This window comes from Vespa mandarinia, chromosome 1, assembly GCF_050613455.1.
Source record: "Vespa mandarinia isolate Hongniang chromosome 1, ASM5061345v1, whole genome shotgun sequence".
In the NCBI taxonomy this organism is placed as follows: domain Eukaryota; kingdom Metazoa; phylum Arthropoda; class Insecta; order Hymenoptera; family Vespidae; genus Vespa; species Vespa mandarinia.
In genome coordinates this window covers 19,102,501-19,124,808 of record NC_140810.1, presented here as the reverse complement: position 1 = coordinate 19,124,808, position 22,308 = coordinate 19,102,501, and the positions used below count along the sequence as shown (strand labels likewise).

The following is a 22,308-nucleotide window of genomic DNA, read 5'->3' as shown; positions in this document are numbered from 1 at the left end:
CGTTCGTAATGACAGTTCTTCGCAATGGTCTTGTTCGAGATATCAATGAATTTTGACGTTTGGGTTGGAACGTTTAAAAAAAAAAAGAAAACAAAAAAAAAAAAAAAGAAAGGAGATAGAAATTCCTTCTGATAATTCATAATCCTTCTTATTATTTATTCTGTTCATTCATAGATAATTCCTCAAATTGATCTAACTCGATGTTCCAATAAGTTTCGACATTTGGTTCTAACGTCTTGTTCTAAAAAAAAAAAAAAGAAAAAAAAGAACAAAAAAAGAATAAAGGGAAAAAAAGAATAAAGAAATCTTTTTGAAACCAGATATATCCTCTTTACCTTCAGTAAATTTGGAAGACACTAGGATACTAGACCAAGAAGTTTAAGTATATAGTGGCACGCAGCTGTCGCGTGGCCAACATCATGGACATCTGCTCTTGCCTACCTGCCGCAGTTCATCTTTTTCGAGCTTCTTTTCTCGTTCCTTCCTTCCTTCCTTCCTTCCTTCCTTCCTTCCTTCTTTCGTTTAAATCTTTTTGCCGATTATTATTTCGTCCGTTCCTTCCCCGATAGCACGTGGTAGATACATAAATATACACTTCTACTACCTACCTACCTTCGTGTTTCAACATCGAGATTCTTTTTCGCGTTCCTTTCGAACGCTTGCCACCTGCCTTCTACTTTTTCCTGAAATTTTATCCAAACTGTCGATCGTTGAGAAAAAGATTATGGATGAAAAGTCGTTAAAAAACGTTCATTGAATTTCTATCTTCGCAATATTGTTTTTTTTTTTTTTTTATTTTTCTATCTTTTTTCTTTTTTATTCTTTCCTTTTTTTCTCTTTTTTTCCCCACCTCCCAACTTTCCAAAATACAATACCGAATGAAGTCGTCAAAAAGTCCGATTAAAATTTGAGACTTAACCTGAGGAAAAATGTTTTGATTTCAAGAACGAAACACTTGTTGAGTCGCATCGATGATGACGTCTTTCGTCGATTATTAAAAATACGATGTTATTCTCTCTCTCTCTTTCTCTTTTAAAACCTTCATCAAGCTTACTTTCTTTTTCTGTTTTCTTCTTTTTCTCACGATCCAATATTTCCTCACAAAAAGGCCAATTTTACGAAAGAGCTGTCCTCCTCCTCCTCCTCCTCCTCCTCCTCCTCCTCCTCCTCCTCCTCCTCCTCCTCCTCCTCCTTCGTGTTTCTCTTCCTTCTTTTCCCTCTACTATCCTCTATCTCTTTTTTTAGTTCTCCTCTTAAATTCGAAGAGAAGAACTCAAACATCAATGTGCCACGAGGTCGAGGTCAAAGAATTGAAATTAATGCCTATATAGCCGATCTCAGAAATAAAAAGAGGAAAGCACTTTTGCCGTTCACTTCTGAAGTGTCACTCGAGCGTCACTACTTGTACCAGCCGAACAAAGAAGATTGCTCCTTTTTATTCACGAAGGATTTAACGTGACCGATTTTCATCGTCGATTCACCGAAAAACAAGACTGTTAAACGTTCTCTCTCTCTCTCTCTCTCTCTCTCTGTCCTTTTATTTTTTTTTTATCTTTATCTAACTTTCAGAATGAAGTTTTTTTCAAGAAAATTATATTTGATAAATTTTATGAATAAAATCTTTTTATCCATAGAAATAAATTATTACAAATATAATTCATATTATTTCAAATTATTAGAGATATAAATTCATATAGATAAATTTTAAAATGAAGCTTTACGATGTTGACATAATATATTTGTCATTATTCTTATTCGATAAGAAGTGACAAGTTTAGAGAGAGAGAGAGAGAGAGAGAGAGAGAAAAGTAAAAAATGCGATGAATAATCGTAAAACCGTGACTGTGAATTATTTTTGTTCCTCTCATTTTTTCTTTTTTTTTTTTTTTCTTTTTTTTTGTTATCTCTCTATCGAACTTTGTTTTATGATGAAGCTTTAAGATATTTAAAGGATCAGCATTCTTCTTCAAAAAATGACAGATACGTATATCGATCTTTTGAAAAATGTTCACATAATGGTTGTCGTTATTCTTATTCGATAAGAGGTGATAGGTTCAAAAAACAAGAGAGAAAGAGAGAGAGAGAGAGAGAAAGATGAGAATTTAGAATGCGATGAATTATCATGGAACTCTAAATTTCCTTGCTAACCTAAATGATAAATATATCGATCGTTTGAAAAATAAGGAAAATCAAAAAAAAATGTTTTCGTAATTACCGTTATTCTTATTCGATAAGAAGTGACAAGTTTAAATAGATAGATAGATGGATAGATAGATAGATAGAGAGAGAGAGAGAGAAAAAAAAGAGAGAAATAAAAAATATAACGAAAAATTATGGCATCTTGACTCTGAATTTTTTTGCTTCTCCTCCCTCCTCGTTCTCTCATCTTCCGTCTTTTTTTATCTCTAAGTATATTTTGGAATGAAATTTTATGACATTTAAAGGATAACCTTTTTTCTTCGAAAAATAACAGATGATATGAGATATATATATATATATATCGATCGTTTGAAATATAAGAAAAACATTGAGATAATATTTGTCGTTATTTTTATTGGATAAAAAGTGACAAATTCCAAGATAGATAGATAGAGAGAATGAAAGAGAGAGAGAGAGAGAGAGAGAGAGAGAGAGAGAGAGAGAGAAAGAGGGAGAGAGAAATCAAAAGCATAACAAAAGATTATGACTGGTCGTTGATTCTAAATTCTTTTCCACATCTCTCCCTTTTTCCTTTTTCTGTCTATTTTGTTATCTCTATATAACCATATTTTAGAATGAAATTTTATATTTAAAGGATCAGCTTTTTTCTTCGAGAAATGGCATTATACAATATATACATACATATATCTGATCGTTTGAAATATAAGAAAAATATTGAGATAATATTTGACGTTATTTTTATTCGATAAGAAGCGACAAGAGAGAGAGAGAAGTCAAAAATGCGATGAAAAGTCGTGGCACGTTGACTCTAAATTCCTTTGCTTCTCCCAACATACATATATACATGCATACATATATGCATACATACATACATATATTCAAAGTTATATCGTGCGAACGTGTTGCCCTCGGAAAAGCGACGAACCAGTGTCCTCCTCCTCTCACGTTCATCTCGAATCACTACGGAATCTCTTGCGATTCACCGATTCCCGTTTCTATCGTTATATACTCACATAGGTACTTACATACGTACATACATACAAACTACTTTGGGAAAGATCGTGAAACACGCATTTCTCCTATCCGAAAATTTGACACAGAGAGATAGACAGACAAACAGACAGACAGACAGACATACAAACAAGAAGATATATATATATATATATATATATATATATATATAGATAGATAGATAGATAGATAGATAGATAGATAGATAGATAGATAGATAGATAGATAGATAGATAGATAGATAGATAGATAGATAGATAGATAGATAGATAGATGGATAGATAGATAGATAGATAGATAGATAGATAGATAGATAGATAAATAAATAGATAGATAGATGGATAGAGACAGACAGAGAAATAGACAGAGATAGAATTCGTGTCTTGGGACCACGAACCACCAACTCAATTTGATTCGATTCGACTCGACTCGAACTCGTTGATCCGCTTTAGCCGGTAGACTCGATCTCGTAAAACCATTAAGGAAGTTCGACGAAACCGATAAAGTTGTAGTCTGGGAATTGAACACGTGAAAGATATCTTCGGTTCGTCGAATATATTTGGGAACTAACGATGAACCTTACAAATTCTCTCTCTCTCTCTCTCTCTCTCTCTCTCTCTCTCTCTCTCTTGCTTAGAAATTTACCTTCATTTGCCTTCAATTGTCTCGAGCATTGACACTGGCTGGTTTCTATCGAAATGGAAACTGCTTTTATTCTACGAACGAATATGTTATATACATAATATTTGATATTAGTATGAAACAATGTTAACGAATAGATAAGTATAATACGTACTTAGATAATTTATATACGTATGTATATACCTATATATATATATAGGTAACTAGTTTTCTTCATGTCTCAAGATATACATGTTATATTTAAGAAAATAATATATATATATATATATATATATATATATATGTGTTACTTTTCTTTTGTTTTTTTCCTATCATAAACTTGTAAAATAAAATATGTACGTCTCTCAAAATATATAGAGGTAACATTAAGCTCCTTGAATCTATAATTATAATATTTCATGGTCAATTACAATTCTAATGGGATTTACTAAAAATGGTAACAACTAAATATGAGAATACTTTTTGGGTCGCGATATTACTATTAACGATAAGAATGGAAATAAGGAAATAGGAGAAGAAAAAGAGGAGATGAGATTAAGAATATAACGTTGAACGAGCGAGGATAAAAAGAAAAGGAAAAAAAGAAAAAAGAAAAAAAAAAATATCGTGTATCCAAGGATGAGCTTCTATGATGTAAAAAAAAAAAAAAAAAAAAAAAAAAAAAAAGAAGAAAAAGAAAAAGAAAAAGAAAAAAAAAAGAAAAAATTAAAAGAGAGAGAGAAAAAAATAGAAAAAAGAAGGAAAATAAAAAAACGTTGGATTATATGCACGAAGAGTGGATTTTACATTCGAGAATATTTTTTATATTCGAAAATTCACCAAGCTTTTCCATTTTTCCATATTTTTTTTTTCAACCTTCCTATCGTATAAGTACATACGTATATACGTACATATATATATATATATATATATATATGTAGTTTCCATATTTTACGGGTTGGCTACCAATTTCTATGTGCTTTGCGGCAGACATCGGCCATGATCGACGAATAAATTTTAACGAATGGCCTGTTAGCCGACCAACCAGGTCGGCCAGGTCGATCGGTCGAATTGACCGAGTCGAACGGCTCGATCGACTCGATCGTGGAAAAAAATGTGGGCGTAAAGGGAGAGAAAAGGAAAGAAAAAAGAAATCCAAAAAATAAAAGGAAAAAAAAAAAAAAAAAAAAGAAGAAGAAATCTTTCCCTTTCATTTCACGGTTGGCAAAGCATCTTCGTTTTGCCTACTGTGAATGAAATCCGATTGGACGTCGCATACATATTTACGTTATACGTAAATATTCTTCGAAAGGAATCTCCAACCATCATCAACTTGTCTCCAGATTTTATTTTTTTTATGGAATACCAAAAAGGAAAAAAAAAATAATAAGAGAGAGAGAGAGAGAGAGAGGGACCGAGCCCTACTGAAGAGCTTTTATTTCTTTTTTTTTGTTTTCTTTTTTTTTGTTTTCTTTTTTTTTATGGTCACTACATAGTTTTTCCTATATTGATCTCTTCTGACATTCCTATGTTTAAATTGCTCTTTATATATATATATATATATATATATATATATATATATATATATTTATTTATTTATTTAGTTATGTATTTATTTATTTATTTATTCGATCAGTATTATTTATTAATTAAAAATAAATAATTTTGTTGTAACAAATAGTCAATATACATGTATATGTATATATATATATATATATATATATATATGAATATTTTTTTCAATAAAAATAATTACGTCGTAAGGATTCCTTGCTTCGCTCATATTACTTACGAATATTTGATTATCAATATTAAGCATTTATTTGACATATCGAGCAAATCTTTTGAAATATTATCTTAATAAATAGCAAGCGTTTAAAATATCACCGATTTTTCGTCTACCTAAAGGAAAAAAAGAAATATTACTTTATTCTAGTCACGTTTTTTGAAATCTAATAGAATAAGATCGTGATCCATTTATGTATGTGTACGTATATATGTGCATGTGTGTGTATGTGTGTGTATACCTTTGGAATCGTATTTCTTGCTTGAGGATATATATATATATATATATATATATATATATATACGTATGTGAACGAAATGAACAAGAAAAAAAGAATTAACAAAAAATAAAAATGAAAGGTCGTATGCGAAATGGCGATAGATAGATACATATTATGTACATGCATAAACACATATATGTATAGATAAACGTGATGGCAGAGGGATCGTATTAATTAGACAGGGATATCGCGAAATTGAAATTCAATAAGTAGAAAGGGTCATATGTTGCGTGGGGTCGTATCGATTTCCTCCTTCACGTGAGAAGGTGAAGAGAGTGGTGAACGAGGTGGAAGAGGAGGAGAAGAAGAAGGAGATTCACAAAGAGGAAGTGTAGGAGTTTATTTCATACGAGATCAGCTTTAACATAGGTGTTAGACGAATATATACCGTATAGTTAATACTTAGAAGCATAAGTATATATCTATGTATACATGTATGTATATATGCATGTACGTATGCATATATATATATGCATGCACATATGTAATTATCTATTTAAATTATATATTCCTCTTGCTACAAGTAAATCGATTTTTGGCTTTAACGATCATTCACCGTCTATTCCGTAAATTTTTCAAAGGTAATATTCATCGTTGCAACGAAACAGGAAATTTTCATTATAGAAATCGATTTTATAGATCCTTAACCAATTTTAAATTTAGATTTAGATTTATATTGACATTTATATTTACGACGATCATGTCATTTCTATTTATAAACATTCATTTTTTTTTTTTTTTTCTTTTTTTTTTTTTATTATCGCAGAAAGAAAATGTCAGAAAAATGAAACGTAAACTCTTATTAAAGTTTCTCCGGTGAGAATCACAACATCGAATGAGAAAATATCTTAAGAAAATAATCAAGATTTAGAATTCGTGGTTAATCCTGAATTTAAATTGGATATTTACAAGAGGGAAAGTATATTACCTTCTGAGACATAGACAAGCGAAGATAGGAATAGAGAAAGAGACACAGAGATAGAGAGAGAGAGAGAGAGAATATCATAGGCTCTCTCGAGAAAGTCCTCTCAGAGGAGAGCGAGTTCAACGTGTTACGTAGAGCGTTAAGCCCGAACTCAGCTTGTCTTATATCCCAGCGATTAAAGATAATGATCATGCCTAGACGTGATAATCAGCCGTTCAAAAGATATAATAATCTTAAATCGTTATTAAACGCAAATAAGAAGGTGAACGTTCGCCTACAATGCGACAGCTTCGATTACGCTATCAGACTTAAAATCGTGTTACAGTCAAGTAAGTAAGTAAATAAATAAATAAATAAATAAAGTTCTAAAATTATTTATCTATCACTCTTACTTTTCAATAGAAAATTCTTCCATTCGAGTCCGGCACGATCTGGATCGCTTTTTAGAACGTTCAATTGACTTTTACTTTCTCGATGGTAACGAAGTACTAGAAGAAATTCTAAGGAAATCACGTGAAAATAAACCTAAACGTTAATAGAGATATAAATAGATTGTATGTATGTATGTATGTATATAAATATATATATATATAAAATTAGATAAATTTAATATAAATCTAATATTTGAAAGAAAAAATGCTACGCGCGAATGTTTTATTATTGATTAATTAATATCTAATCTTGTTTTTTTTTTCTTACTTACTTTCTTCCTCTTTTTCTTTTTTTTTTCTTTTTTTTTTTTATATTTCATTTACGAGATTTTCATTTATAAGAGAAACCTCGTAAACTGATGGATCTGCACAAGTACGTTGGTTGTACAAACACATAGAGCTAGAAAATATAGGATTCAAATAGCAGGTGGGAACAGTTAAATATTTGCAGAGTCCCAGTAGCGTTAACCCAAGTCAATAACGTTCAGATTCTACAGCAAGTTGCAGGAAAACATCGGATATTTCCGGTTCTACATGCATACACATAGTATTTTACTGCTATGTGTTTTATCCGTATGTGTCTCTAAATGTATTGACAAGGCATGTCAATACATGACTATCAAAACCATATTTTATTTTCAAACTCCATATGACATTTTCTCAAATAAAAGAAATTCAATGAACATATACATACGTGCGTATGTACATACTTACATACTTAATTAATTAAATGCATACTCACTTACATATTTGTCCTGATAAATTTAAAAATATAATCCCTATATATATATATATATATATATATATTTCGTACAATGATTTATTCATAATCTCTGTAGAGAATATATCTTATATATTTCTTTCGAACGAAATAATATCTAATATAATTATTAAATATTATATTACAATAATATATGTAATATAATTATTAAATATATGATGGATATATAATATTATATTTTTATTTTCAATATAATTTCTATTACTTCTGTATATCTATGGAGAATTTTTTCGAAAATAAAAATTTGTCAACGTTAACGACAATACTCGTTGATTATAAAATATTTCTTTGGATGTCCTTCGAATGAAGTGATAAAAATGATGGCGAGATACGCGTTAAAAAAAAATAAATTTTTTCCCCCCTGTAGACGGTAAAGAGTAATAATATCTATACGGGGTGGTCGATAATAATGCATTTTTTATGCGGCTTGCGTGTAAAGGAAAGGGAAGCTTCGAACTGAAGGACGAACCGTCTGAAGTATTACCGACGAGGTGGAAGCACGGAAGACGGCGAGGGAGGGAAGGAGGAAGGGAATGGGGGAGTTGGTTCGGGAGCCACTAACAACGATTATCGATTTTATTCCATTTTCTACGTAGTTATAATGAAATCGTTCCTCAAATCGTTTAATAAAAATTTCCGAAGTATCAAAATTCTCACTCTGTTTCGAATCCTTTCGAATGCTAGAGACGATCGAAATTTGACGACGAAATTGTTTTTGCGAAGCGCATTTTTTGCGACCCCTATTATTTTCCATCGTCGATTGTACCAAAAAAAGCAAACAAAAAAAAGAAAAAAAAAAAAAAAAGAAAATGGAAAAGAAAAATATCGAGAAAAAAGAACTTCGCATCCAGCCAATGCATTTGTTTTTCGAAAAAAACAAGCGGCTAATGTTTAAAAACAAACATTTCACGAATAATTCATAATGTAAATGTAATTCTTTTTCTTCTTCTTCTTCTTCTTCGAGAAAGAGGGAGTATCGAAATATAATAATTGATATCAACCATCCTTCATAAAAAAAAAAGAAAAAAATAAATGATTAAATACAAAAGAAAGAAAACAGAAGAATTAAAAAATAAAAAAAATATACAATATATATATATATATGAAGAAAAGTACGAACGTAGAAAATGATACGATTTTTTTTCTTATTACGAAAGTTTCTTCGTGCAAAACGAGATTTACCACGGAGTAATTAATACGATAGCACGTTTCATTACTCGAATCACATCTAGAACGTTTCTTACTTTGATTTAATACGGTCGAGTGACAGGATCCGTTCGTGATAACGACGTGCCACGACCGGTTCGCTAAAAGCTACGATGCGTCTTCCCTTTCATAATTTTGTCCGTCCGTACGTTAATTAAGATACGTTAAGCTTTGTTCGTAACAAATCCGTCATCGCTAATTAATCGATCGTCCTCCAATAATATAATAACACTAGGGTGAGATTCAAAATAGCAAGCTTTATTAATAAATCATAGTGTCGTCTATCGTCGTTATCTCGTTTATATATACAATATATCGTTTAGTATTAAAACACGTTAGTTTCTAACGATTAAAATTTGTTTATATTTATGATTAAACAATTACATATATTTTTTCTTTCTTCTTTTTTTTTTTTTCTTTTGCTTTTGTTATCGAAAGAAATCTCTTGAATAATATTTTTAATGATGATTATTTACATTGTTATTTTTTTATAGAAAGTAGTAGCAGAAATAAAATTTGTCTTTCTTTGTTTTTCCTTTTTTTTTCTTTTTTATTTTCTTTTTTCTTATTCCTCTTTTCTTTCTCTCTCTCTCTCTCTCTCTCTCTCTCTCTCTCTCTCTCTCTCTCTCTCTCTCTCTTTGTATTTCGAAAATAATGAATAAAGCTTGAATAAACGAACGTCCATTTGTTATTATGTTATAGCAATAATGCAACAAGCGGCAAATCAGGATCATGGCAACGTGTACAGGATTCTCAACGATCAAGTCCAAATCCAAGCGGTGCTCATTCCGCACAGGATATGGCCACGCCTCATACTGCTCCCGTTTCCGTGAGTATTTTAATCCCTCGAGAATTTTTTCATCGTTCACCGTGACGATTTCGAACAATCCGCAAAATTTTATCTTTCAAAAGAAAAAATAGAGATTACGTATACGAGAGATGGAATGATCGAGATCAATAATAGAAACGAATCGATCCGATTTTTTTTCTTTTTTTAATCATCTCGACTACTGTAAAAGTGGATTTGCTTTTTTTTCTTACGATTTGTCTCCCCGCCCCCCCACTTTTTTTCTCTCTTTCTTTTCCTTTCTTCATCTGTTCTCTCTCTTTCTTTTTATTTTTCGTTACTGTCATTATTCTCTCAATCTCATGCGTCGAGATCGCAAACAAGAATTGTTTTAATGATAAAGTGGGACATTGTGAACGATGTATGTACTACCTGAATAATTACGTACATAGGGAACGATGTTTGCTCGCAAAAGCATAGAACAAACATGGTGTGCGTTATCTCGAGAGAAACTTTCGCGTGTCACTTTTCGAAACTTTGACTTTATCTAATAATATTCGTTTGTATAAACCCGACCAATTTTTGACAATTTTTATATACGTGAAATTATTCGTTCAATTTTTAAAGATCTAATATCGTTTTTTTCTTTTTTTTTTTTTTTTTTTTTTTTTCTTTCTTATTTTTTTTTCATTGTACTTTATTATTTTCTTATATTATCAGTAATATATAAATTCGTTTAAAAATACATATGGAAAATATTTGATACCTTAATAAGTAATAAATATGAATGATTGAAAACGAAGTAATGCGATAAAATAATGAAACTTTAGTAATCCTTGATAAATAATATAATAAATATCGATCGACGTGAGAGAGACCTTGCAATAAATTTTACAGCACACGTATATACGAACGTTATATATACAGGATAACCCAGAAATTATTTCTAACAAAAATGATTATTTATTATTACCAAGCTTGTCAGGCGTCTCAATTGTTTCTCGTTTAATAAAAAGAAAAAAAAGAAAAAAAAAAAAAAAAAGGAAAAAGAAAAAAGAAAGAAAATATATCAATCAAATGTCGTCGTCACGTTTGAAGAATAAAATTCATTTTAATTAGAAGATTTATACTCGTAGCAATTAATTTCTACTATCTCGCATTTAATCTTCCCTCTTTCGAGACAATTAATCCTAAAGCGAGGTTCATCTTAGTTACTGTAAGATCTACACTAATACATATATATTTAGACGAATACGCTTTCAACTTTGTAGTTATTACACGTATATCCATCTGTGCATTTCCTATAACCCTTGTGTCTGATAAATCTACAAAGTTACTACTGCGTTAGAGAAAGATAGACAGACAGACAGACAGACAGGCAGACAGACAGAGAAAGAGAGAAAGAGAAGTTACCCGTGTAAAGCATTCCTAAATTTAATTAAACCAACCACAACCATACTAATCCTCAATCTCCAACCTCATACATGTGTCTCTTCTTCTTTTATATATACATATATGTATATATATATATATATAAAATGCGGTTGCTAAATGTAATTTCAAGTATTATAATTGTAAATTCAATTAATTTTACTGATCATTATAATCTTCATTTTCCATTTATTTATAATACATATATATATATAGATGATATGTACAAATATATATATATATCTTTTTTGTCTCCCATTCTTTCTTAATTAAAAATTTTAATTATTCCAATAGATAAATCAATATAAGATATATAAACTAACTAAGTACTTATGTGGATTTAATCTGTTAACTGATTATAAAATGAATTAGATTTGATTGATCGACATATAGTTGAAAAGTATTAATAGCAGGAGTAAAACAAGAAGAAGAAGAAGAAGAAGAAGAAGAAGGAGAAAAAAGGAAAAAAATAAAAAAAGAAGAAGAAAAAAAAAAGTATACGTTCGTTCGTTCGTTCAGTAAAAAAGTCTTAGAGAGGAAGTGAGCCAGTGAAAATATACGAAAAGTTTGATAGCAACTAGTTCTGGTAATTTCGAAGAAATTATACCGACGTCAAATTATCTTGAGTTTTGGTAACCTGCCAAAATTTCTTTCTCGCGTGAACTTAAAAAGAAGAACCTCGTAGGAACCACTTCGTAGAAACGTTTTAATCGATTTCTGCGAAAGAGAAAAAGGAAAGAAGTTTTAGTTTTCTAAGCATTTGACTTTGGCCTTTTTAATTAGAAAAACAAAATTTCATCTTTGATTAAACTTCGATATTTGACGATTCGTATATACTTACGTGGAAATAGACAATGATATATATATATATATGCATATATATGTATATATGTATATATGTATATATAGACAATATATAGGAAGGAGAAACAGTAACGAGCTGTCATTACAATGTCGACACTCCTAGGATGATGCATGGGAATCGTTTCCAGTTGCGCTAACATGTTCGTTCATATTCAGAAGGGTGGTACATAGCGCGTGTATGTGTTGTTAGTAATATATGAAATATTTCGATGCACATACTTTACAAATAGACTCGGATATAAATATTACTAACGAGTGACAGATCCAACCATTTTATAGATATTTAAAAGAAAAAAAAAACAAATAAACATATAAAAAATAAAAAGAGAGGATTATCTTGCAATCAGTTATAATTAATTTTCTCGTAAACGTATTAAAATTAATAAAGACATAGTAGCGATCTCATTAAACTCCTTTTCATTAGCACTTAAATTATTTCTATTAAATTTACAAGATTATCCTTTTTCCTTTTCTTTTTCTTCTTATTTTCTTTCTTTCTTTTATATATATATATATATGTAGGACGCGAACCTTTTTTATCGTTCTGATCCCTTTGAAAGATTAACGACGAATAAGGATAAAATATTCATCGATCTATCTTCGTTACCTTCGACTTTCTAGATCGGTGAACTTTGACCGATATCTTTTTTATACGTCGGGGATATTTTTAGAGAAAAAAATATTTGATTTCTTAAATTATTTATTTGTACGATAAAAAATATGTTCTCCCCTTTAAACGAGTTAAGTTCGATTAAGATAACCATAAGATATATTTATTTATTTTTTTTTCTTTCTTTCTTTCTTTCTTTCTCTCGATGGAGGAAGCAATAAAAAAAAAAAAAGAGAACAAATAAGAAAGAGAGGGAGAGACTCTTGAAAGAAAAGAAAGAAAGAGAAAGAGAAAAAGAGAGAGAGAGAGAGAGAGAGAGAGAGAGAAAGAGAGAGAAAATGGCGACTCTCGTAATTAAGAGCATACAGCACAACGGGCATCGAGATATTTCGGTCCGTTGAAGCTTCTTTGCTTTGCACCTAAGTCGAACAATGGCAGTGTGCTCAACGAGGAGAGTCAAGAGACTCTCGACTTCGCTTAGAAACCACCCTTCTCCTTGTCACCCACTACCACTACGGGTACCACCAGTACCACAGTATCACCACCCTATTCGTTCTCCTCTCATCCCTTTCCCTCTACGACCAGGAGGCACGATATGAAATATGGTCCAAACTCGTTGTAAAGGCGAGTAAAGGTTGTCGAACTCCAGTAAAGCAGGCAGTAAGAATTTAACAAATGAATTCTTACGATCGCATTATTTTCGAAAGATAAAGAAAAGAAATTCCTTTCTTTTTCTTTTTTTTCTTTTTTTTTTTTCTTTTTTCCTCAGATTAGCACTCAGATTAATTGTGTACATCTCAAAATAATTTCAAGTTGTGCACTCAAGAAATGTGCTACGTCCTTCAAGCAGGCACTTTGAACTGCTGTCATTTATAAAGAATGAATCTCTGTCTCTCTCTCTCTCTCTCTCTCTCTCTCTCTCTCTCTCTCTCTCTCTCTCTCTCTCTTTCTCTCTTTCTCTGTTTTAATATACTCATAAACATAGTCAGATATTATAGAGGGAGAGAGAGAGAGAGAGAGAAAAAAAATCAATTTATGAAATAATATATGTAAGTGTGTATGTATGTATGTGTGTGTGTATCATTTTATTTATTTTTATAGCCACTTCACGATCAGTATACTGGTCACGGTAGAAAGGATCGAAGACGAATGCCTGGAATCAGCAAAACTCAACGACGTATCAAAGCATCCAGCACTCCGGCCTTGCTCGATCGAGATCACGAAAGGTAATGATTGATATTTTTCATAGATCTGGTTGCTCTTTATTTTTGTCAAAATGAAGGGGGAAAAAAGAAAAAAAAAAAGAAAAAAAAGAAAAAAAAAAGAAAAAGACAAAAAAAATTACATTCGTATCATTCGCCCCTTAAAGAGAAATCCTGAATTCGTTCGATTCGACAACGTTATTACATGTTAATTCAAAATAGTTAGAATATAAATCAAAAAAGAAAAAAAATTTTCACCATCGAAAAAGTGAAAAGATAAAAATTTACGACAAATAAAATGCGTCCCCTCTTTCGACAGCCCCTTTGAACGTACATACGTTAACGGCATCAATGTGATAAAGATCAACCCTTTTCGCTCTTTTCTACACCCATGTAGTGTATAGAAAGAGAGAGAGAAAGAGAGAGAGAGAGAGAGAGAGAGAGTAGACTCGCCTGCTTACAAAAAAAATCCACGTGTCAAAGACGATCCGATAGAGACTTTTGGAAAGAAAAAAGAAAGAAAGAAAGAAAGAAAGAAAATAAAGAAAGAAAAGTAAGAAAGGAAGAAAGAAAAGTGGATGTTATGTAGAGCCAGTAAAGTCTCATGTATTTCGCTTAGGATCTTTCACAAGGGTTTTTACTTTCTCTTTCGATCTTATCAAAGAATTTTCTATTTGTTCTTTTTCTTTTTTTTTCTTTTTTTTTTTTCTTTCTTTTTTTTTTGACGAGCACCACGTTGGATAGAAAAAAAAGAAAACGCGAATTTCTCTTCCTCGTTCATCGTATCTACGTCCTCTTTTTGTTTTTACTTTGTAACCTTTTTTTCTACTTACCGCCCCCTCCCCTCTTCCACTCTGCCTTCTCCTTTTTCGTTGATTAAAAGAGAGGGAAGAAAGAGAGGAAAAAAAAAAGCTTAAAGTGCAATGAAGCGTAAAACAAAATATTACGATTAAAACAAAACAAAAATCTTAAAAATTAAAAAAGGATAAAAAAAAGAAGAAAAAGAAAAAAAGTAAATATTACAATTTATAATTTATATTAATGATTTTTTACTCGATCAACAAACATTTTATTTCATTCGGAATCAAAAATTTCACTTTTAAGTAATATATATGTATATATTTGTTGTCATTAATAGATGAATATATAAATAAATATATATATATATAAAGAGAGAGAGAGAGAGAGAGAGAGAGAGAGACACAGTTTGTGAGGGTAGAAAATTTCAAAGGCTTTTTGACCTCGTACTTGACGTGCTTCCTCGCGTTTTTCGTTTCTCATCATGATCCCGGGACCTCTCGGACGTGTCGCACACCAAAGTACGGAAAATAAAGACAGAGAGAGAGAGAGAGAGAGAGAGAGAGAGAGAGAGAGAGAGAGAGAGATAGGGCTGTTTGCCGAGTCACGAGTAAAGATATTATTTCGGTTGACCTACCTGGAGTCCATCGACTTTCTGCGCTGCTGAACCCACCCCTTTAACACCCCTTTCTCCAAACTTTAATTATATATCGAATGAAATAACATCTTTTAACTCCTTTATTTATTTTAACAATTTTCTTTATCAATCTGTCTATCTCTCTTTCTTTGTTTCTATATCTATCTTAATCTCTATCTCTCCCTCTCTCTCTCTATCTATCTCTTCCTTTCTCTCTCTCTCACTCTCTTTCTCTCTCTCTCTTGTTTTTATAGTAATTCAATAAATCAACATCGATTGAATGAAAGTCAATGAAAGTCTAAAATCGTAAAGAAACATTGATGATAACGTTTAATTAAATTAAATCGGATATTTATCTATTCTCGATACTACAACCAAGTATGTTTTCATATAAATAAAGAAAAAAAAAAATCAGTCGATTAAAAAGAGAAAAAGAAAGGAGGATGTGGAGGGGTTGGGGAGTGGGGGAGGGGGGAATTTAGAAAGAGGCACCGATGTCACTACAAAGGATAAATGGTACCTTTTGTAAAGACCGACGAAAAGAACGAACGGTGCTCTTGCACCCGCATCTTTCGGAGGAAAGAAAGAGAATAAGAGGAAAAAAAGTTGAAGGTGTGTGAATGAAAAAGAAAGAAAATGATAGAAGGAAAGAGAAAGAGAGAGAGAGAGACTGAGAGAGGTACGAAGGTAGACTGCAGCATCCCTTCGTGGCCCTATACCTGAAGCGACCCTTCAAATCTGTTCTCGGAAGAAGTATCACGCAGACAGACAAACACACACACACATAGACATACACACACGTGTCTACGAGACAACACGCGATCCGCCCACGTATATACACACGTAAGTCCACATACACATACACACACACACACACACATACACACGTGCACGCGAATATAAGAGGATGATGTATATGTGTGAACCGAAGGCATGGATCTCGTCGTTGTGTTTTGTTACTACGAAGGTTCAGTCGCTTGCAGCTCGTGGCCCATCACACTTCCTGTGTCTGGAGCTCGAACTTTTAATGTGCCAAAAAAAGAATTTATGTTAATCTTCGAATATATTCGAACGTACGCACGTACGTAGTTACGATAAATAAATAGTGAAAAAGGATTTGTGTTATAAGTGTTTGTAGATTAATTTGTGATACTTTTACGTCTTTGATATTTTCCTTATCTCAATGAAATTTTACCAATCGATAATAATAAAGTTATAAGATAAAACATTATATCTTTTTCATTGTTAAATAATATAATAAAGATTCAATTAACGTTGTTGAAGTCAAAATGTTGCCAGCCCGTTTCGTACGAGAAATAATTAAGCTTTTGGAATAAGGATCATCGTTCGTGCGGAAAAAAACTTTGTTTAAGGCGATTATCCTTATGATGTGGTACGTAATTTGCTTGCCCAAAGGAGCAACGAATTATTGTTTAACGAGAAGGAAAAAGGTTCGTTGTTGGTAATGGAAAATGATTGTACAATTAAAAACATCCAGGAAGCAAATACGTTTTTACTTAATTCTTGTTGTAAAAAGAAAAGAAGGAAAAAAAAAAAAAGAAAAGAAAAGAAAATTCATTAAATCGTTTATTATTCAACGAGGAGTAAAATTTTCTAAAAAGAGAATATCAAGTATGATATATCGAGACAATTTCGAAAGAATTACAATCCGTATTTCGTACGCAAAAGAAAACCGATTAATAGTCAGATTGGTAACACAACACCTTCCACTTGCGAAACGATTCTGCTTCAACCGCAGGTTTCCGTTTTCAAAGACCTGACGCGTTCATTTCTTTTTTTTTTTTCTTTTTTCTCTTTTTCTCTCTTTCTCTCTTGCTTGCTCTCTCTCTCTTTCTCTTTCTCTTTCTCTCTCTCTCTCTCTCTCTCTTTCTCTCTCTTTCTCTCTCTATCTCTCTCTATCTCTTTCTCTATCTCTATCTATCTATCTATCTCTCTTTATCGAGGAACTGTCGTTTCCGTTATTTCATTTTTACCAGTCACTCGCTCTTGTCTGCGGTCGTACATAATCGAAGATGCCATTCGTGTATCTTCCAATGTTTTACGAAGATCTTTCTTCCGTTGTGTTATCGAAAAAAAATATTACATTTGTAAGGAAAAGACATTACAGGTTGTATAAATTGAACCAAATCGATTATAAAATTTTGTAATCTATTATGAATGACCGTCGAATGATCTGGGTTAAAATCAATTTTTTCTGTTATAATATATTTCAATTAATAATGAAATTCATTTAGAGAAAAGAGAAAAAAGATAATTAAATAAATAAATAAATAAATAAATAAAAAGAAAAGAAAAATTTTTATTTCAGTCGACAGTGGTCAGGTGATGAAGAAAGTGATGGGACGCGTAGGACTGAACATCCTCTAACGGAGGCAACGATACCTTTGGTCACTCACTCTCGTCTTCAAGACCCTTTGTCCTTGGGTTCGTCGAACGTGATCGCCGCTTCAGGTGCTCCAGGACAAAATTCTCACCGTTCTAATGCACCTCAGAGTCAACAGGAAAGCGTATTGCAAAAATTTCGAAAGAGCTTCTCTCTGAGATTTCACAAAAAGGGCAGTAAAGAAAGTACAGAAGGTGAATGTCCTACGGAGGAGAATGAAAGGACAACTGGCCAGTTAGGAGAAGAGGAAGAAAGGGAAACGTCGGCCGTTTTGTCATCTGAACAAAGCTCGCAGCACAAGGACGATCCTGGCAATGATCAAAAATTTCGGTTGGTAAATTCGACGAATTTATTTTTACATTGTTCAATTGATAATAAAATATGTAGGAATAATTTCGGTAATGATTAGGCCTAGTTCTTTTTTCTTTCCTCTTTCGTATTTTTTTTTTTTTTTTTTTTTAACTTTGATACATCGTCGATTTAATCCATGTTCAAAGAAAAAAGAAAAAATTATATCTGTAAAAGTAGATTCTTGAAACGTTGTAATATCGAGATAAAACTAAAAAGTAGTAGATTTTTATAAAAAAAAAAATGATTTCCGTGTTTCGTAGAGTTATAGGCCAAAGTAATTATTAATCAAAATTATGATTTGATGAAGAAGCGAAAAATTTTTTTAAAATATTGAATTTTTATATTACAAATAACTTTACCAATTTCTTAATTGAGAACAACAAAGAATATTATTTATGAATTTTATTATAATCATTAATCGATCCTATCACGTAAAAGTAAAAATATCTGAAAGTCGGATTAGATCTATAAAATATGAGAGCAAGTCGTCTCATCTGCAAGGCTATCTATCTCACCCAGAATTAACCTATACATATATATATATATATATGTATATATATATATATTTTCTTCTTTTTCGATTAATTCAATTATCAAGAATACAATGTTTGAACATCATTTTAATTCTAAGTTAGAGATAGATTAAAAGATTAAGAATAAATTTAGTAGGATAAATTTGTTATTACATATCTTCCTCTTTCACAGATTTGGTCCTTTAGTATGGAGGAGCAGTAAGGAAAGGAAAAAGAGTAACAAGGCAGCGCGTAATGCAAAATGCAATAGCGGAGATAGTGGAATACAAATAGAGGTAAACGTTTCAGTCGAGATAGCTTGATTATATAAATATGATTTTTTATTATTATTATTATTATTATTATCATAAAAAATAGATTAGATAGAAAGAACTCGTATTTAACGTTTGTGGAATCGTAAGAAATTCATTCGTATTAGACTTTCCAAGAAATTAGAATAATAATAAAAAGAAAAAGAAAAGAAAAAAGAAAAGAGAGAGAGAGAGAAAGAAAAAGAGAGAGAGAGAGAGAGAGAAAGAAAAGAAAAAAAAAGAAAGGAAAAAAAAATAATATAATACAGAGAAGAAAGTGGTCGGTCAAGGAGTATTGTTGTGGAATGAATTGTGTTGTGGGGCGTACTATAGATGGTATCTGGTGGAGCGTTGACTGTGGGCAGTAGTGGCGGAACGATGGGGGGTGGCGATAGCTCCGAATCCCACGACACAGACGTCCAAGATGAAACGGACAGCCCTCCGGCCCTTCGTAGGCGAGTTGCCGATAAATCACGACCCCAGTCCGAGCTCATCAACCAGATACTGATAGACAAGTTTAAGGTAAAGATTGCTTTCTCTGATTAACGAAGAAAGAGACATCGTCGGAACGTTTAATTTTTGATCATCATTGTCGTAATCATTATCTAATCGCATTTAAAAGGCGATAGCTTTATGTCACAATTGAGTCATATTATGTTATAACAATCAAATTATAACAATTAAATTCAAGGAGAGAAAAAAAGAAATGGTATAGAAAAGCTGGTTGATTAATCGGGACATCCATATATAGTAAGTACTACTCGTTGGTCACGTTCCTCGAGAAATCACATTTGATTGACATTGTCCTTGCTCGAGACTCATCTAAATTTTCAACAAGCATAGATCCCGGACACGGTATCTCGTCAACGTTGATAACACGTTTGTTCGATGTATCATCCCGCGTTTCTGCGGGCCATGCTCGTGCAGATCACAAACGGCACCGATAAGCAACGGACGAGAATATAACGTATATCGCATGAACCAGGATACGAGCAGAGGATACACGAGAGAAAGAGAGAGAGAGAGAGAGAGAGAGAGTGTGTGTGTGTGTATATGTATGTATGTGAGAGAGAGAAAGAGATAGATAGACCAAATACGGTTCTGGTCAGTCGATATCGCGAGAGTCACAGTTGCGTCGTCGTGCGCCGTTCAACGAGCGCCGATCGAAGTGTAACGCGAAATATAAATTTTCCAAGGTTGAGATATCAATAAACTTCTCCGATGAAATTTTCTTCGAACGAGACAACGATCAAAATTCTTCGAACGTGATTAACGAATTAATATTCACTTCGTTCATCTTATCTGGCGGTCTAAAATTACCACTTTCATATACTGTTATAGTTTCTTATCTAATATATATTCATATAAAAAATTATATATACATTAAATAAGAAGAAAAGAAAAAAAAAAAAAAATATATATATATATATATATAAAAATATATATATATATATATATATATAAAAAAAAAAATATATATATATATATATAAAAAAATATATATATATATATATATATAAAAATATATATATATATATATATATATATATATATAGGTTGTTCATATAGGTATAAATGGAATCGTAGATTAAAAATTATTGATAAAATTTTTAATGATAATTTTCGTCTCGCTTCAAGCTCACTTCATTAATTAATATTTCATAATGAAGAACGCGAACTCGTTAACACTATCTTCGATCTATACGATATCTAAGAGTAATGAGATCAAAAAGAAAAAAAAAAGAAAAAAAGAAAGAAAAATCATGAAAAAGTAAAAAAAAAAAAGAAAAGAAAAAAGGATATCATCCGAATCGAAAAAAGATAGGAACGATTTATTTCTTTTCAGGCGGACTTACAGAGTCGCGCATCGAGACATCAGCACGTACGTAGGACTAATAGCGACCTTGGTGGACAGAGATTACTCCAATGGGACACCAGATCAGGATATAGTCATATTCACAATTATCGAAGGATGCTCTCGACGCCATCACCGATCAAGAGCAGACCACCGAGGCTAAGCCCGAGACACTCTTCCCATGACATCGTTACGCTGAGAAGGTAAGTTTCTTTCTTTCTCTATCTATCTATCTATCTATCTATCTATCTATCTATCTATCTATCTATTTCTCTTTTTTCTCTCTTCTCTTTCTATCTCTCATAAAAAAGATCGTATTTCGATTGCATATACGCATCATTTAATACTTTCTTATTGCCAAATCGCGAGCGAGCATTCTTTTATGTACTACGTATTTTATTACAACGTGTTTACATAAAAGCGATGCTGCACGGCCTGATCTTTTGGCACCTGCTACGTAAAACTATAGGATCGATTTACTTTATTAATATCGATCGTTAATTGAAAATCACAGCTAAGATCGAATCGATCTTCTATCGATAATTTCGTAGTCACTTCTTTTACGTAGCATTTGCCTGTGAAAGCTGTTTAAAATAAAGCCTTCTTAGCATTGACATTGCCAATTTGGCAAGAATTACAGAGTCAATTATATAGTATATTATTATATAACGTTGTTTATTCTCTTATATATAATACTTAGGGTGAGGTATTTTAAATGGGAACAAAATATTTCAAATAAATTTATTCATTCGAAAAAAAATATATATGTATAACATTCCTATTACTAATGTTAATAAAATCATTACATATATATATATATATACACATATATATATGTGTGTGTATATATACTTTTATCTAATATACAAAAGTAATATATTAACATTTAATTGCAACACCCTACGTAATGGCTTTGATCGCAATTTTTCGGATTAGCTTGTTAATTGTGCATTAATTATTAAGCGCTGAATCTTTTTTCTGTTATCTAATAATAAATTGCGCATCAACATAGATCGGCCGCTGCTTATATTTCGTATGCTAAGAAATTTAGAAAGAAAGAAAAAAAAAAAAAGGAAAAAAGAAAAAAAAGAAAAAGAATTAAAGAATCAAAAAATAAAAATAAAAAATAGAAAAGATAGAAACGATCATTATACACTCGCGACATACATAAATCAAACAACCATCAAATCCCAGATATATTAATGTCCTTTGCAAAATTTACATTTATTTTATTCTCGAACCTTTCCAGTAAATCGAGGGAGACTAGTGGTAGGTAGACGGGTATTATAACAAACCACCTTTTTTTAATTTTCCTCGTAAAGTTGGTCTGTCACGCGTAAAAGTA

The 22,308-nt window shown here is 31.5% G+C and overlaps 1 protein-coding gene across 4 annotated transcripts in view; it reads left to right on the top strand.

Annotated features, from left to right (window-relative positions):
• RhoGEF3 (Rho guanine nucleotide exchange factor 3) overlaps positions 1-22,308 on the top strand; it is a 153,884-nt gene that overhangs the window by 125,331 nt on the left and 6,245 nt on the right. For 3 of the 4 annotated variants that reach the window (XM_035879534.2, XM_035879535.2, XM_035879537.2), the window contains exons 9-14: positions 9,904-10,030; positions 13,995-14,119; positions 17,860-18,264; positions 18,991-19,093; positions 19,442-19,630; positions 20,955-21,166. In XM_035879534.2, coding sequence (XP_035735427.2) covers positions 9,904-10,030; positions 13,995-14,119; positions 17,860-18,264; positions 18,991-19,093; positions 19,442-19,630; positions 20,955-21,166 — 1,161 coding nt within the window. The remainder of the gene's footprint in view (positions 1-9,903; positions 10,031-13,994; positions 14,120-17,859; positions 18,265-18,990; positions 19,094-19,441; positions 19,631-20,954; positions 21,167-22,308) is intronic. The other variant, XM_035879536.2, reaches the window with a different exon arrangement.